General features: G+C 41.8%; 2 protein-coding genes across 13 annotated transcripts in view; one reads left to right on the plus strand and one right to left on the minus strand.

Moving 5' to 3' along the window:
• Positions 1 to 859: 859 nt before the first annotated feature.
• si:dkey-126h10.1 (vesicular inhibitory amino acid transporter) lies at positions 860 to 3668 on the minus strand. The gene is made up of 2 exons (XM_014205064.3): positions 3402 to 3668; positions 860 to 2471 (listed from the first exon to the last, which is right to left on the minus strand). The coding sequence occupies exons 1-2, from the start codon at positions 3666 to 3668 to the stop codon at positions 1323 to 1325; spliced, it is 1416 nt and encodes a 471-aa protein (XP_014060539.1). The 3' UTR covers positions 860 to 1322.
• A 789-nt stretch (positions 3669 to 4457) lies between these two features.
• lama2 (laminin, alpha 2) overlaps positions 4458 to 15387 on the plus strand; it is a 143707-nt gene continuing 132777 nt past the window's right edge. For all 12 annotated transcript variants that reach the window (XM_082976824.1, XM_082976827.1, XM_082976825.1 and 9 more), the window contains exon 1: positions 4458 to 4611. In XM_082976824.1, the coding sequence (XP_082832950.1) occupies positions 4545 to 4611 (67 nt within the window). In that variant the 5' untranslated portion in view covers positions 4458 to 4544. The remainder of the gene's footprint in view (positions 4612 to 15387) is intronic.

Below are 15387 nucleotides of genomic sequence, written 5' to 3' on the forward strand. Positions count from 1 at the left end.
GCAGTCAAAACCGTGCTTCTAGACTGGAACCCTGGCCCCTTGATAGGCACAGATTATCCAGTATATTGACCACATACTCTAATGCCCGCCCTAACAATTAAAATAAATGTCTTCAAAAATGGAAGTCAGTTGGGAAGAGCCAAGGTGGGACTATTTTAGCAGGTGGGACCATTCTAGCCAATGAGAGGGATGATATGCGTTTCAACAACAGGCACAACGGTTTCCACTAGTTAGCACAGCCACAAAGTCAAAATTGGCTATATCGTGCTTTTGGTTTTAATTTAAGGTTAGGGTTATGCATAAGGTTAGCAGTGTGGTTCGGGTTGGGATTCAAATCACATTTTAAGATATGTAGAAATAGGCGAGGTTTATAACTTTGTGGCTGCTGTAACTAAAGTGTTTTTTCTCAAAGTTGCCGGTATGTCACGTGTCCTACTTATATCAGTACACAACCTAATCATTACGAAACTTATATTTGATCAAATACGCCACATGTTGAAAATAAGCCATTAAATTCTTTGTTAACCAAATTTGGCACTCGTTCATTGACCTCTATACAAAAAAAAACAGGGGAAACCGCCACCTGCTGGAGAAGACAGATTTTGGGCCCAGTTATCGCTCTTGCTTCACCTCTTCTTCTCTGGTATAGGCCTACATTTGTGCCCACCATTTTTAATTACTTTGATTTCCACATGCTGGTCTCTTGAACTAGAGGCTTAGATTACATTTTACATCCTTTAAAATGTTTTGTTTTTTATTTCAGCAAATCCTTGCACCAACGGTTACATTTAATATATTATCAATTTGAAATGTTTCTTTAAAATACAATTATGTTCAATATTGTCTGCAAAACAGATAACCAAGAACATTACAACAGAATGTTTCTCATGCTGAGATACTGTTGTAAAGCTATATTTTCCTACATAGGTATATTTATTGCCATACTTTTCATTTTCAAGTGTAATAGTAATTAACAACAGATTCCAATTCATGCTATAGACAACAAAACCAGTAAGGAATCATAGTGACTTTGCCATGATAAGCAGCAAAGCAAACATCGGGTCACACTATATTGTTTACCACAATTTATAACGTCTATTTATCACGTCTTTATATTACAAGCTGCCTTTGTGTTAATCACTCAAATCAACTCAATTAAAATCAAACACACAAACAATAGCTTGGTTTATCATACTATCATACAACATGTGATATCTATGCCTTAGCTGTAGGCAACTTACAGGTTCCAGAACATTGATATAGGGAAATTAAATAGGGGACCATCACTAAGTCTTGAAGTCTTCATGCAGAGTTTGAGCTTATCAACGCCCAAAAGCCTGAATCATTCCCTTGATGGAGCAAACCAACCCTGATAAACTACACATAGATCCCAGAGTTAAGATTAGAAGGTCCAGGGCCTTGAGCCTGCTGCTCATGGTGGTCCACTTGAGCTGCAGGTGGAAGAGGGAGGGCAGGATGAAAGTCATGGCCGCCCCCGTCACGCTGCCCGTCAGCCCCATGAGCAGGGAGAAGTGGGGCATGCAGAGTGCCATGAGGAAGGTCATCAACAGGAGACAGCCCCGCAGAACCAGAGTCCCCATGTCCACACCCACCTGCGCCGCCTCCAGCCTTAGAACACTGCTCTGGAGGACCTCAGCCACAGCGTAGAAGGGCAGGGGGTAGGAGAGGAGGGCCTTAGCCAGGAGGCACAGGTTGACCACCATGCGTAGGCCAATGGGAAGGTTATCAGTGATCACCTCTTTAGTATCCTCGCCCCAGGTGAGGAAGGCCAGCACAGAGAAGGTGGTTTTCAACACACAAGCCAGGGAGTGTGTCCAGCTCATCATGTCGGAGAAGTCCCCCCTGTCCTCCATACTTCCCTCAAGGGTGGGCAGGAAGATCTGGGAGGTGTAGCTGAAGATGATGACCCCCACAGACACCAGGAACCTCTCAAAGTCCACCAAGAGGACCATCCTCCTCCAGGACCAGCGGTGGGCTTGGTGCAGGCAGTAGGCCACCACGATGAAGGTGATGAGGAACTGGGCCAGGGAGCAGAGCAGGCTGAGTCTGGAGACCACCCTCAGGTCCCGGATCAGCATGCAGGGCACTAGGGTCAGGAAGGTCATCACGGACCAGGCGGCGGGGGGGAGCGGGAGGAAGGAGAAGCTGTGACACATTAGGTTGGTGCTGACCACCAGGTAGAGGATACAGGTCATCATCAGCTCTACCACCTGTGCTGCGTTCACCACCCGGCCGCCCAGGAGGGGGCACAGGCGCTTACAGCAGGCATTGGCGATGTCCTCGTAGGTGTCCCGCACTCGTATGGGCTGGCCCTCCTCGTTGTCCTCGTACAGGCAGGATACAAGAATCTTACCTGTGTAGTTGCAAATGACCGCAGCCAGAATGAGCAGTAGCAATCCTAAGTAGCCACTCTGAAGGAGAGCGTAAGGCAGCCCCAGAACAAAGATACCCTAGGAGAAAGAAGAAAACAAGTGAACGACACGTAGAGTGTGAACACAGTGTTTCCTCCAATGAAGTACAAGTCATCACCAAGGAGAGTGTAAATTACTGCTCTTTGCCTGAGACTTGATTGTTTGAAAACTGCCACACATTAGAGGATGTTAAACTTAATCATTAAAGATAACATTCTGCTTCAATCTTAACAAATGTGCAACTGGATTTCTTCACGTGCTGTAGACTATTTAGTAGACTACACAACATTAATACAACAATCATATCTTGCAACAAATTCCTAAATGGATAGTCTGAGCAACGTCGGGCTTTAAGTCAAATTGCAATGCAGAACAAGGTAAGTAAACAAACTCTGTTTATAATGTGATTCTGCGTTAATATGTAGATGCTCTACATAGATAGAGTCAGTCCAGACAATAGGACACTGGGTATTTAGTGTTGCTGGAAAAGTACATGGTGTTGAGGATTATGATGATGCAATGACAAGGTAATAACTGAACAGATGTAGTTGTTTACAATTAATCCTACTCTGGCGTAGAAAACACAAATGAAAGTTAGTAGCCTGATTATCTGATTAAAAAAAGGCTGGGACACTGTTGATTTGAATATGAATGGGGGGGGGGAACAACTGCTGAAAAGTATATTTACTTACATACTAATAATATGCTGTAGTTATTGAAATGGCCTTGTTTACAAAGGATTACTCTCAGTTTTTCCATTCCTTCCATTAAATATACTGTAGTTCCAATGCATCCTCTAAGCACAACAACAACAACGCAATATCGATAATGCTCACCCAGTGCACTATCTAACATTCATTAACCTCCATAACCATAATCATTTCTTGAGAATGGAAAAAGCACATAAAAGCTAAACATAGAGAAGCATCTTTCCTAAGGTCTGAAGTAAAAAAAAAAAATCTAGGTTACCTGAATAGCATTGGTCACGTTCCATCCTGCCTCCCAGGTGGTGATTTTAAGACAGGTGCTGCTGGAGGGACTGGTAGGTGTCTCATTTCCCCCCTCTGGGCTGGAGGTGGTGGGTGACTCCCTGGTCTCCTCTTGGTCCTCTCCATAGGTCCTGCTCAACTCATCCCTCTGGGCGAACCCCAGGCTCTCCTCATCCCCATGGAGGAACCTGGAGGTCCACAGCAGCTCTGCCTGCGTCCCCAACCAGTCTAGTCTCAGAAAGGACATTTTAGTGTGGGTTTAGAGGGCTCTGTCTTCAGCAAATGATACTGTAAACAGACACTCAGGTCAGACGAGAGAGGCTACCTCCCCATCACAAACTCTAACCGCCAGCAGACAGCGGTGTCAATCTCAGGGGGGCTCAACCCCATACACAGTTAATGACCACTACACACAACATGAACCTGAGAGGCTAAATTGGCTCTCCCTGACATTTAAATGGTCTAACAGGTGAGACACTATGAGGGCGATTGACAGGCTGTTGAACTGTGACAAAGGGTAATAGCTTCCGGCTTTTAAGATGAAGAATGAGTCCATCATGCTAGAATAATCAGATATAATTGAATGTCTTGCCTCTGCAAAGGACCTGAGAAGGGCCCATTTGAATTTGAAAGTTGTAATTTCTATTTTGAAACAACAAGATATGATAATAGCTGAGGGCTTTCGTGCAGATAACTTATATTTAAATAGTTGCCCTTAGTTCAACTATGGCAGTTAGATTTAACACCAGAGGGAGCAATAGAGGACCAAAAGCATGGGTGCCTAAATGTTTGCACTGGTCTCAGCATCAATGACAAACCTACATTGTAACACTTGGAAAGTTCCATTTTGTTTTCAGCACATAGGTTAGTTTGTCTCTTACTATTATAAGACCACCATTATCACCGTAAAGTTTAGTAAAAGTATAATTCTTCCCTTAATCCCATTCCATATGATCCCTTCACTTCTGTTCTGTGACGCCCCCTCCCATTGCGCGCGGGGGGAGCGGGAGAGTTTCTTGAACTTGCAAAAGTCACTCTTTGACATTCCCCTCAATTTCAGGCGCCGAGTCCGTCGCACATAAAGCGCCTCCGCCAGACTGCACGCTGATGAAGAGATTTGAAAATGAAAGGTCTATCGTTTTTTACACTCATTGCGTTGCTATGGCAATGCAGCCGAGCGCAGCAAAGGGGTGAGTGGATCGTTTGCCAAGTAATCGCTTTACTCACAATCTGAAATATTTCGTTCTGATTTGTGAAATAGTCACAGGTTTGACCAATACTTTTTTTCAATAATAATATACTAATTTTCCTTGGCAAGATTACCCTTTTATTTTTAGCTTACTCTAGTATTTTCATTAAACAGACACATTAACATATATTTTTTTAAATTACGTTAGAATATTGGTTTGGGTGACAAAAGTAGAGAAAATATCATTTTTGTTCTAATTAGTCTTCTCTGAACCATATCTTAGAATAACAGTTTAAAGAAGAATTCTAGACTCTTTCTAGAATTTTCATGTTTGGACAGCTGTAAACCCACAGAAATGGTTGAGCCATCCAACTTTGTTCTGCCACCACTGTATGGGGTACCAACATCATTACATTCAGTGTCAAAACAGAAAGGGATTTAATCAGAAATATCAGTTGGAATTATCAACTGTGTTTTGATGTCTATCTAAGCTTAGACATGAATTGTAAAGATCCACTTTGATTTAAGTTAGAGCTTTTCCCTCATTTGAAATGCTGATTTCAGCTTCGATAGGACATTGATGCTATCTATACAAAGCATGTTCTTTTTTAAAATCTGATACTAAGGGTACTGTGAGTTAAATGTGTTGAAATGTAATCATTGGCTGTCACTGTAGGTTCGTGCCTTGTGTCAGTGAGTGTATGACTGAGACATATCCCTCTTCTTTATCACGTAGAGCTTCGTTCAGTGGCTGTTTTCTAGGTTAGTGATAGGCAGGATGTGTGTCCTCTCCTGTCAAAGGCAAGGGACACGTGTCCATTAACATGTGTCCCTGTGTTTGTTAACGGAATCTAAATTTACTCTGGACTCTAAATTTAGCCAGGTGTTAAAGCAAAAATAGTGCTATCTCATCCTGTATTGTAAAGATGCACAGGAAGGAGGCACAGGAAGGAGAAGACATTACATGGATGTGTGTCATGTGTCATCATCATGATAATCCCTTTTGGATCAGTTATCAGGAGTGTTTTATAACAGAGCTGAGCGGACTGAGGTCAGCGTGTCATCTCTTCCAATGCTGGGTATTTTATGGTCATTTAGAGCATCACCAAATCAGCCCAACAGATGTTTAGTGGGCGCTCCAAGTATGTCCAGATGGTGATGCTGGATGAATTTGGGATGGATGAAAATACGCAAAAACAACAACATAAGCCCCCTCAACATGAGAGAGGAGAGGAAGCTACTGTAACAGACATGTAAGGTTTCTCAGGCCTGCGATATTCCCCTGTGATACTGTAGCTACTTCTGTAACATCCCTGTTTGGCAGGCCACCAACAGTATTATAATGCCACATGGACTACTTTTCACTTTCTCGTTTTTTTTTCTGTTTGTTTGTGTGTGAAAGACGTAACGCGTCTTTCTGTGGTCGTACCTTTCCCTGCAGAGTTGTTTGCAGACTGCCTTTGTGGGAGAAAAGAAGCGTAGAGGAGAAAAATCAATAGTCCAGTCTGCCACAACGACAATGAAAACTGGGTCCAACTGTAGTCTGAATTAATCGTAATCAATACTGATGAAAAGATGCCAGGAGCATGATTTGATCAATTGCTGTGGGTGCTTTGGCAATCATTTGAAATTGCTGTGTTTGTCAAAAACATGAATGGCTGACCATACCTATTTGTTTGAAGACAAAAAGTTGGGAGCATAATAGCAAAAGAAGAAATGCCTACAGTAGGAAGACGGTTCTTGTTCATAAAACGGCACTGAGTATTTTTAATTGTCAAAGCAAAGATAATTGTAAGTGTAGATTTCCTGGTAATGAGACTATAAAATATGTTTATCATGTATTTACAATAGTCTGACTCTTTAAATGGCTTTTTTTGTTTAACATATTTGCATGAGTATGTGTATATAACTTCATGCGTGCTTAAACTATTATGTGTCCCCGAGTTGCATCCGATACTACAGTAAACAAGTCTGAGTATTGACCTTGCAGAAGGACACTATAGTTATATATCAGAAAATCTAATCATCCAGTCGACATTCAGGGTAATTGTTTTATTACGTTTGGAATTGTAAATATTGTGAATTTGTATGATTGTGTGCAGGGCTCCCTTGTAAAAGAGGCCTTGGTCTCAATGGGATTTCCCTGTTTAAATACATTTCTGTGTATTTAAATAAATAAAAACAACTAAACACAGCACAGGGCCTGCAGCCAGGACTTGAACCGATAACCTTTTGGCTACTATTGCCTCACACATGGGCCCCATATGCAGTCCTTCAGAGAGCTGTGGGATTTCTCCTCTGACCCTCATGGCATACTCCCCACTCAGCAGCTGCACTGAGACACTGCTCTCATGTGATGTGGGCCTGTCTGTCCTGACTAAGTGATGTAAGACTGACCTCTTGCTGTACCCTTTGGTCTCTGCAGGAGGCCTCTCTCTCACTCTCACTCTCTCTCTCTCTCTCTCTCTCTCTCTCTCTCTCTCTCTCACTCTCTCTCTCTCTCTCTCTCTCACTCTCTCTCTCTCTCATGGTCACTCCACCATGGCCTTGTAGCTCAGGGATGGGCCTGTGGTAACGCATGGTGTCAATTACACCTCACCCATGCTGCCGTGATCCTGGACTGGAATCTGACCTGACATCTGGCAGTTTTGAGTAGTGCATTGCTGCAGTGTTCTTCATATCAGTGTCAACAAAACAGAGATGAAGTTAGCATGTTACTATTAGGTAGAAGGAGCCATGGTTGAAATTGTAACTGAGATCATAGAGGATGTTTAGTGATTTCCTCTTGTTGTGTCATTGTGACAAGGCTTAGAGAGATGAGAAGTTTAGTCATAGTCACGGTGTTTTGTAATTTCCCTGACCCTTCCAACAGGGAGTCTAAAAATATATGAGATTCATTGTATCCTAGATTGAAAGTGCAGCAGAAATAAGAGATTCAGTGAGGTTTTGGGATAGAAAGTCTGTCAATGTATTTAAATGATTTGATGCAGTGTTTCCCCTGTATTCATTTAGCAGCGGTGCACCAACACTACTAATTTGTTGCCACCACACCAAAAATAAATACATATCCGGAAGAATGCTTTCAGTGTAGACTTAAATGACTAATCCCAGACAGAAAGTCTGTAGAAAAGACAATTGACGATATACAGTACCAGTCAAAAGTTTGGACACATTTACTCATTGAATTTTTTCTTTTTTTTCTTTTGTGAAGACATCAAAACTATGAAATAACACATATGGAATCATGTAGTAACAAAAAAAGTGTTTTATTGGTTACTAATAAGTGTCTCAATTTATATTTGAGATTCTTCAAAGTAGCCAACCTTTGCCTTGATGACAGCTTTACACACTCTTGGCATTCTCTCAACCAGCTTCACCTGGAATGCTTTTTCAACAGTCTTGAAGGAGTTCCCACATATGCTGAGCACCTGTTGGCTGCTTTTCCTTCACTCTGCGGTCCAACTCATCTCAAACCATTTCAATTGAGTTGAGGTTGGGTGATTGTGGAGGCCAAGTCATCTGATCCAGCACTCCATGACTCACCTTCTTGGTCAAATAACCCTTACACAGCCTGGAGGTGTGTTTTGGGTCATTGGGGCGGCAGGTAGCCTAGTGGTTAGAGCGTTGGACTAGTAACCGGAAGGTTGCAAGATCAAATCCCTGAGCTGACAAGGTAAAAATCTGTCGTTCTGCCCCTGAACAAGGCAGTTAATCCAATGTTCCTAGGCTGTCATTGAAAATAAGAATTTGTTCTTAACTGACTTGCCTAGTTAAATAAAGGTTAAATAAAGGTTAAATAAATAAATAAATAAAATTGTCCTGTTGAAAAACAAATGATAGTCCCACTAAGTGCAAACCAGATGGGATGGTGTATCACTGCAGAATGCTGTGGTAGCCATGCTGGTTAAGTATGCCTTGAATTCTAAATAAGTCACAGGCAAAGCACCATCACACCTCCTCCTCTGTGCTTTCTTATTGGTGTCCTTTAGTAGGGGTTTCTTTTCAACAATTCAACCATAAAGGCCTGATTCACACAGTCTCCTCTGAACAGTTGATGTTGAGATGTGTCTGTTACTGTTACTGTGAAGCATTTATTTGGGCTGCAATTTCTTAGGCTTTACTCTGCAGCAGGGATCTTCCTTTCCTGTGACGGTCCTCATGAGAGCCAGTTTCACCATAGTGTTTTATGGTTTTTGCGATAGCACTTGAAGAAACTTTCAAAGTTCTTGAAATTTTCCGCATTGACTGACTTTCATGTCTTAAAGTAATGATGGACTGTCATTTCTCCTTGCTTATTTGTGCTATTCTTGCCATAATATGGACTTGGTCTTTTACCAAATAGGGCTATATTTTGTATACCACCCCTACCTTGTCACAACACAACTGATTGGCTCAACCACATTAAGAAGGAAAGAAATTCCACAAATTAACTTTTAAGAAGGCACATCTGTTAATTGAAATCCATTCCAGGTGACTACCTCATGAAGCTGGTTGTGAGAATGCCAAGAGTGTGCAAAGCTGTCATCAAGGCAAAGGGTGGTTACTTTGAAGAATCTCAAATATAAAATATATTTTGATTTGTTTAACACTTTCTTGGTTACTAAATGATTCCATTTGTGTTATGTCATAGTTTTGATGTATTCACTATTATTCTACAATGTAGAAAATTGTAAAAATAAAGAAAAACCCTTGAATGCATAGGTGTGTCCAAACTTTTGACTGGTACTGTATATACATTTTGAAATTATATAATCTTTGAGATCTAGTATTTTTGGCTTCACTGGATTACTGACGGGGCACGCAGGATACATGCCCAGGGTCCCCGGTTTGGGATCCCCATTGGTTTTGTTTGAGCATAAGAACATAAAAATAGCTCTTTCCACGATCATGGGATGCGACTAGTGTTTATGTTCTGTTATTGCCTTCAGTGTTCAGCTGACCTCTCAGGGTCATGGCCCCTGACCTCAGTGCAGTCCAGTGCTTCTCCTCTCTAGTGCACACTGTGTGGCTCTGAGAAAACACCACAAAACTCTGCACGTCAGACCAGCCATGCAGCCACATTCACAGCACCTCTAAGATTACTACATTACAAACAAAGCCACAGCCAACAGAGAGAACAAAATAAATGTGATTGAATTCATAATGCATCAAAAGACAGATGGGACAGAAGACATTTTTGGAAAAAAATAAAATGCTTATTATGTTGGGTGACATATTTCCCATTACAGATTTTCTGGGTGAACCACACTGGAGCAGGCTACAGAGTAAATGTTAGCAGGCAGGGGCACATGAAATATGAATGTTGTCTGTGCTGAGCCGATATGTTATTTTGGTGAAGGGGTTTGACCGTTCACACCCCCTGAAATAGACACATAACCTCTGAGGATTCTGGGGGTCTAGAATATGATTGAACGAAGTCTTGGAAGTAAATTATTCACAGGTGACATTCTCAGGCCTGGCTGTGACCGGACAGTAGGTAAATACTCAAGAATACTCATCAAAAGGGTAGTGTCCCCTATGACTTAGCCAACAGAAACCTGGGGTCATCTACCTGAGACATTACACTCAACATCAAATCAAATCAAATCTTCTTGAACATCCATTTGAATCCTGCATCAGTAGGGCCTACTGTTCCTGAACTTATCCATTCTAATAAAATGGCTTCTGTAATGGCAGCATCATAGTCTTCTATTGGACTTTTGGATGTAACGCCTATGTTTTTGCTCTCAGAAGCAACAGAATAGAGATGTTGGTTTGTTGTTGGCAAGGCTACCAATTTAGCCTGGAATTCCTAATTTCCTTCCAGATCATGCTGCCTAATAAAGAAGCAAATGGGTATTCCTTTCTAAATGTGTATGATAGACAAAGTCAGTTCTTTCTCCTTTCTAGGAAGCTTGAATGACAGGAGATTCCTTGGATGTTTTCTCAGCTTCCAAGTACTTGACCATTGTATTGCACTAAATGGATTCTCTTGTCACATTTGAAACCCGTGGGCAGCTTGTTTGGAGAGCAACTTCACGAAGTATTGCCAGCAGTCACCCACTAACTCTTAACTCTGCTCTGCAGAAGGGACTTGGATTTTAGAGCTGTCTGTACTCGTTTGCCTCAAGTTACTCGTTCAAAAAAACATCTTCAAGCTAGGTTCATTGTGACTTTGCTAAATGCCTATAGTCTCAATCTATAGTGAGTCTAAATCGTGTTATAGTCTGTATTTCAGTTCACATTTATCCACATATCTTGCTTGAAAAGTGGATAATTACACAGGCTGCGATGTCAGGTATTTTCAGCTATCTGTCAATAGGTGCGTTATACAGACATATTACAATCATGTTGTCGTCATTGCCTTCTTCCTTGTGTATTGGCATAGTGAAACATGCACCGTACTATATGTCCGACCCATAGTGCCCATGCATCAGCCTAACCCCATAGCCAGTCGTGTCTCAGGGGAGATATTACACACAGTATTACACCATCAGGTTTGGCTTGCATTGCTAATGTATGCATTCCATCCAGTTGTCCCCACTGCAACCAACAAGGGATCTCCGTCACGCCTCCTTTCAATTGGCTGAAGGAAGACTGGTACTTTCGAGAGTTGAACCCACGACATATGGTACAGACAAAGTAATGAGGATCAACTCAACGTGCTGAAGTATCACAGAGATCCTTCAAGTAGCCACAGGTCTGTATGTAGTCTCTTCCCTTTCCTTGTATTTGTATTTGTTCCCACACTGGCCTGCCTGAGATTGCTCTGTGCAGAGGAGATTAAGTCCCACGTAAGCCTCCCAAGCTAATGGCTATTTGGCTTCCCTGTGCCTGTCGTCTGAGAGGCGTGAATCCCATTTCCCGCGCTTGAATCCCATTTCTATTTGTTTCCCGTTACACATATTGCTGTACCAGCAAATAAGGTGTTATTGAGATGTCTGTTGGAGGTGCTTAGCTGTGATTCATTGGAAACAAGTAGCACCTCGACAAGTGGAATGGGCTTTTAACATATGTATAACATGCATTGCACCGTGGGGCTCCATTATCACTCTGCCTTCATTTCAATAGGAGGAAGGGCTTCGGCAGGAATCTTTCCCTGCCAGTCAATTAATTATAAAAATGTCTTCCTATATTTCGAATGAGTGCTGACATTAGGTAAAGCATCGCACTGAATCATGACCATTCCTTTTTGCCATCACATTCCTGTGATTTAGATCTTTGGAATATCGCCGGTCTTATTTCTTTTGGCAAAGCTATAAATATCACAGTTACATGATTGCCAGGATGAAATAAGCATCTGAGAAACAAGCTAACTTTACACATTTACTAAAGGGATGCCGTACAGTATATAAAGTCATAGCCTTATTGCTCTCTCTACTACCTACCAACTGTCCCACATATTGTCGGTCTTCAGACTATTTAGCCTGACTACCATTTAAACCGGTTAAATGTTTAATCACTTTAGAGTTTTGATATTCTACCCTTAATAACATCCATTACTGCTGTAATTAATAGATTAGTTGTTATTTGATATTATAGAGCTGTGAGCCGAAAATGAAACTGTCCTTGATCTAAAGGAAGTCTGAACACTGTCCTTCATGCATGTTTATCTCTCTAGTTTGGACTTAATTTAATCTAGGCTTAACAAGAGGATGAAATACAGTAGCACCACCACCATGACAGCAGGCAGTCTGTCTTTTACTCACTGTTATACTCTAACTTATTCTGTGGGCTCTTTCTACTCTAAAACTCATTTAAGAAATGACTTTGTCTTGTTAGAGGTCCCTAAACTGGAAACGGTAGACTAATTCAGCTTTAGATGCCTTTACCTATCAACAGCATACTGCACACATTTATTATACACAGAAAACACCACTGACTTGTCAACTTCACGCTAATGCTTGATTACTAAATAAAAAATGATCCAATGAATTAGTAGATTCATCAACTAATGGTATACTATGACCAAATTAGAATGTATTTTTGATTGGCAGACCTGGCCATGAAGATGAAGATAAGAGCATATTTAAGTAACTCACTCGAATTGAGTTAGATTAAGATGGCTGAGATTGTTCAGTGGATTTGCTGTATTGTCTGAGGGCCGTAGTACAGAGGAGATTCTGGTAAAGTGAGATGATCAGTACTTTTTTCCACTGAGGCCTACTAAGGGGAAGGTAGAAAGTGATTATTCTCTGGGATACACTGTTTAAAAGCTCTCTGGCCATAATCAAAGGAAATAACAACATTCTCCAGGCTGGGGACTCTATAGTGTAATTGAAAATACAGATGTGAGTACATGCTGTTCTTGGAAGAGAAACTTTACTGTAGCGGAAAGTAGAGAGGACACAGCGTCCACGATGCTGCTGAGACTAAGAGAAACAGGGGGGGACTAAATGGCTTTACCATTTTTGATATGTCTCCTGTAAATGTTGTGGTAAATAGATGTGTTGTTTGATTGATGACTGGAACAGAATACTTGGAATGTAAAACTGGAAAAATGCATGTGGCCTTTGAACTGACCCATGCAGAGATAGGAAGGGTGTGGGAGGTGGGCCCAGGAGAACCAGTGAGGCCCCTCCCAGGCCAGAGCCGAGCCCAGACTTGAGTAGAGTCACAGGAACAGAACTTCTGGAAGGCACACCGCCAAATGTTCTCTTGTGAAACTGGAGAACAACTCCCCTCCACTGTGGTACTGCTGTTCTGTTCCCATTACCTGTTGTGCATCCTATGTCTGGGAACATAATTATCCCACACACAAGACACAACACGCACGCATATGCACACACGCAAACACACTTTTTCTCCTGGTCTTGTCCTTTCAGACAGTCTGAGTCACCTTCTTCTTCCATGGCATTATTTATTTAGCCCAACAGAAGCCCCCTGACCAGGGGCGATAGAGTGAGGCACATTCTTACACATTCTGTTTACCATTTAGACAGCTGGACTTTCACTGGGCCAGAGCTGGAGGTGGGGCTGAGGCCAGAACTGGAGGTGTGGCTGGAAGCAGAGCTGGAGGTGGGGCTGGGACAGAGCTGGAGGTGGGGCTGGGGCCAGAGATAGAAGTTGGGCTGGGACCAGAGCTGGAGGTGGGGCTGGGACCAGAGCTGGTGGGGCTGAGACCAGAGCTGGTGCGGCATGGCCGATTAATTAGGGCCGATTTCAAGTTTTCATAACAGTCGGTAATCAGCATTTTTGGACGCCGATTATGGCCTATTACATTGCAATCCACGAGGAGACTGCGTGGCAGGCTGACCACCTGTTTCATGAGTGCAGCAAGGAGCCAAGGTAAGTTGCTTGCTAGCATTAAACTTATATTATAAAAAACAATCAATCTTAACATAATCACTAGTTAACAACACATGGTTGATGATATTACTAGTTTAACCAGCTTGTCCTGCGTTGCATATAATCAATGCGGTGCCTGTTCATTTATCATCAAATCACAGCCTACTTCAACTTCGCCAAGTGGGTGATGATTAAACAAAAGCGCATTCACGAAATAAGCACAATCGTTGCACCAATGTACCTAACCATAAACATCAATGCCTTTCTTAAAATCAATACACAAGTACTGTATATTTTTTTTAAACCTGCAAATTTAGTTAAAAGGAATTCATGTTAGAAGGCAATATTAACTAGGGAAATTGTGTCACTTCTCTTGCGTTCAGTGCAAGCAGAGTCAGGGAATATGCAGAGGTTTGGGCCGCCTGGCTCGTTGCGAACTGTGTGAAGACCATTTCTTCCTATCAAAGACCGTAATTAATTTGCAAGAATTTTACATAATTATGACATAACATTGAAGGTTGTGCAATGTAACAGCAATATTTAGACTTAGGGTTGCCATCCATTCAATAAAATACAGAACGGTTCCGTATTTCACTGAAAGAATAAACATTTTGTTTTCGAAATGATAGTTTCCAGATTTGACCATATTAATTACCTAAGGCTCATATTTCTGTGTGTTTATTATAATTAAGTCTATTATTTGATATTTTATAGAGCAGTCTGACTGAGCGGTGGTAGGCAGCAGCAGGCTCGTAAGCATTCATTCAAACAGCACTTTACTGCGTTTGCCAGCAGCTCTTAGCAATGCTTGAAGCACAGCGCTGTTTATGACTTCAAGCCTATCAACTCCCGAGATTAGGCTGGCAATACTATAGTGCCAATAAGAACATCCAATAGTCAAAGGTATATGAAATCCAAATGGTATAGAGAGAAATAGTCCTATAATTCCTATAATAACTACAACCTAAAACTTCTTAACTGGGAATATTGAAGACTCATGTTGAAAGGAACCACCAGCTTTCATATGTTCTCATGTTCTGAGCAAGGAATTTAAACGTTAGCTTTTTTACATAGCACATATTGCACTTTTACTTTCTTCTCCAACACTGTGTTTTTGCATTATTTCAACCAAATTGAACGTTTCATTATTTATTTGAGACTAAATAGATTTTATTTATGTATTATTAAGTTAAAATAAAAGTGTTCATTCAGTATTGTTGTAATTGTCATTATTTCAAATATATATATAAAAATCGTCCGATTAATCGGCATCGGCCTTTTTTGGTCCTCCAATAATCGGTATCGGTATCGGCGTCGAAAAATCATAATCGGTCGACCTCTACTGGGGCCAGAGGTAGAAGTGGAGCTGGGACTAGAGCTGGAGGTGGGGCTGGGGCCAGAAATAGAAGTGGGGCTGGGACCAGAGCTGGCAGTGGGGCTGGGGCCAGAGATAGAGGTGGGGCTGGGACCAGAGCTGGAGGTGGGGCTGGGACCAGAGCTGGAGGTGGGG

Source organism: Salmo salar, chromosome 06 (genome assembly GCF_965601325.2).
Source record: "Salmo salar chromosome 06, fSalSal1, whole genome shotgun sequence".
Lineage (NCBI taxonomy): Eukaryota > Metazoa > Chordata > Actinopteri > Salmoniformes > Salmonidae > Salmo > Salmo salar.

Coding starts and splice junctions, on each gene's coding strand:
- si:dkey-126h10.1 (XM_014205064.3), bottom strand. CDS start 3,668: ATGTCCTTTCTGAGACTAGACTGGTTGGGGACGCAGGCAGAGCTGCTG. Junction 2,472..3,401: donor ACGTGACCAATGCTATTCAG/GTAACCTAGATT, acceptor TCTTTCTCCTAG/GGTATCTTTGTTCTGGGGCT.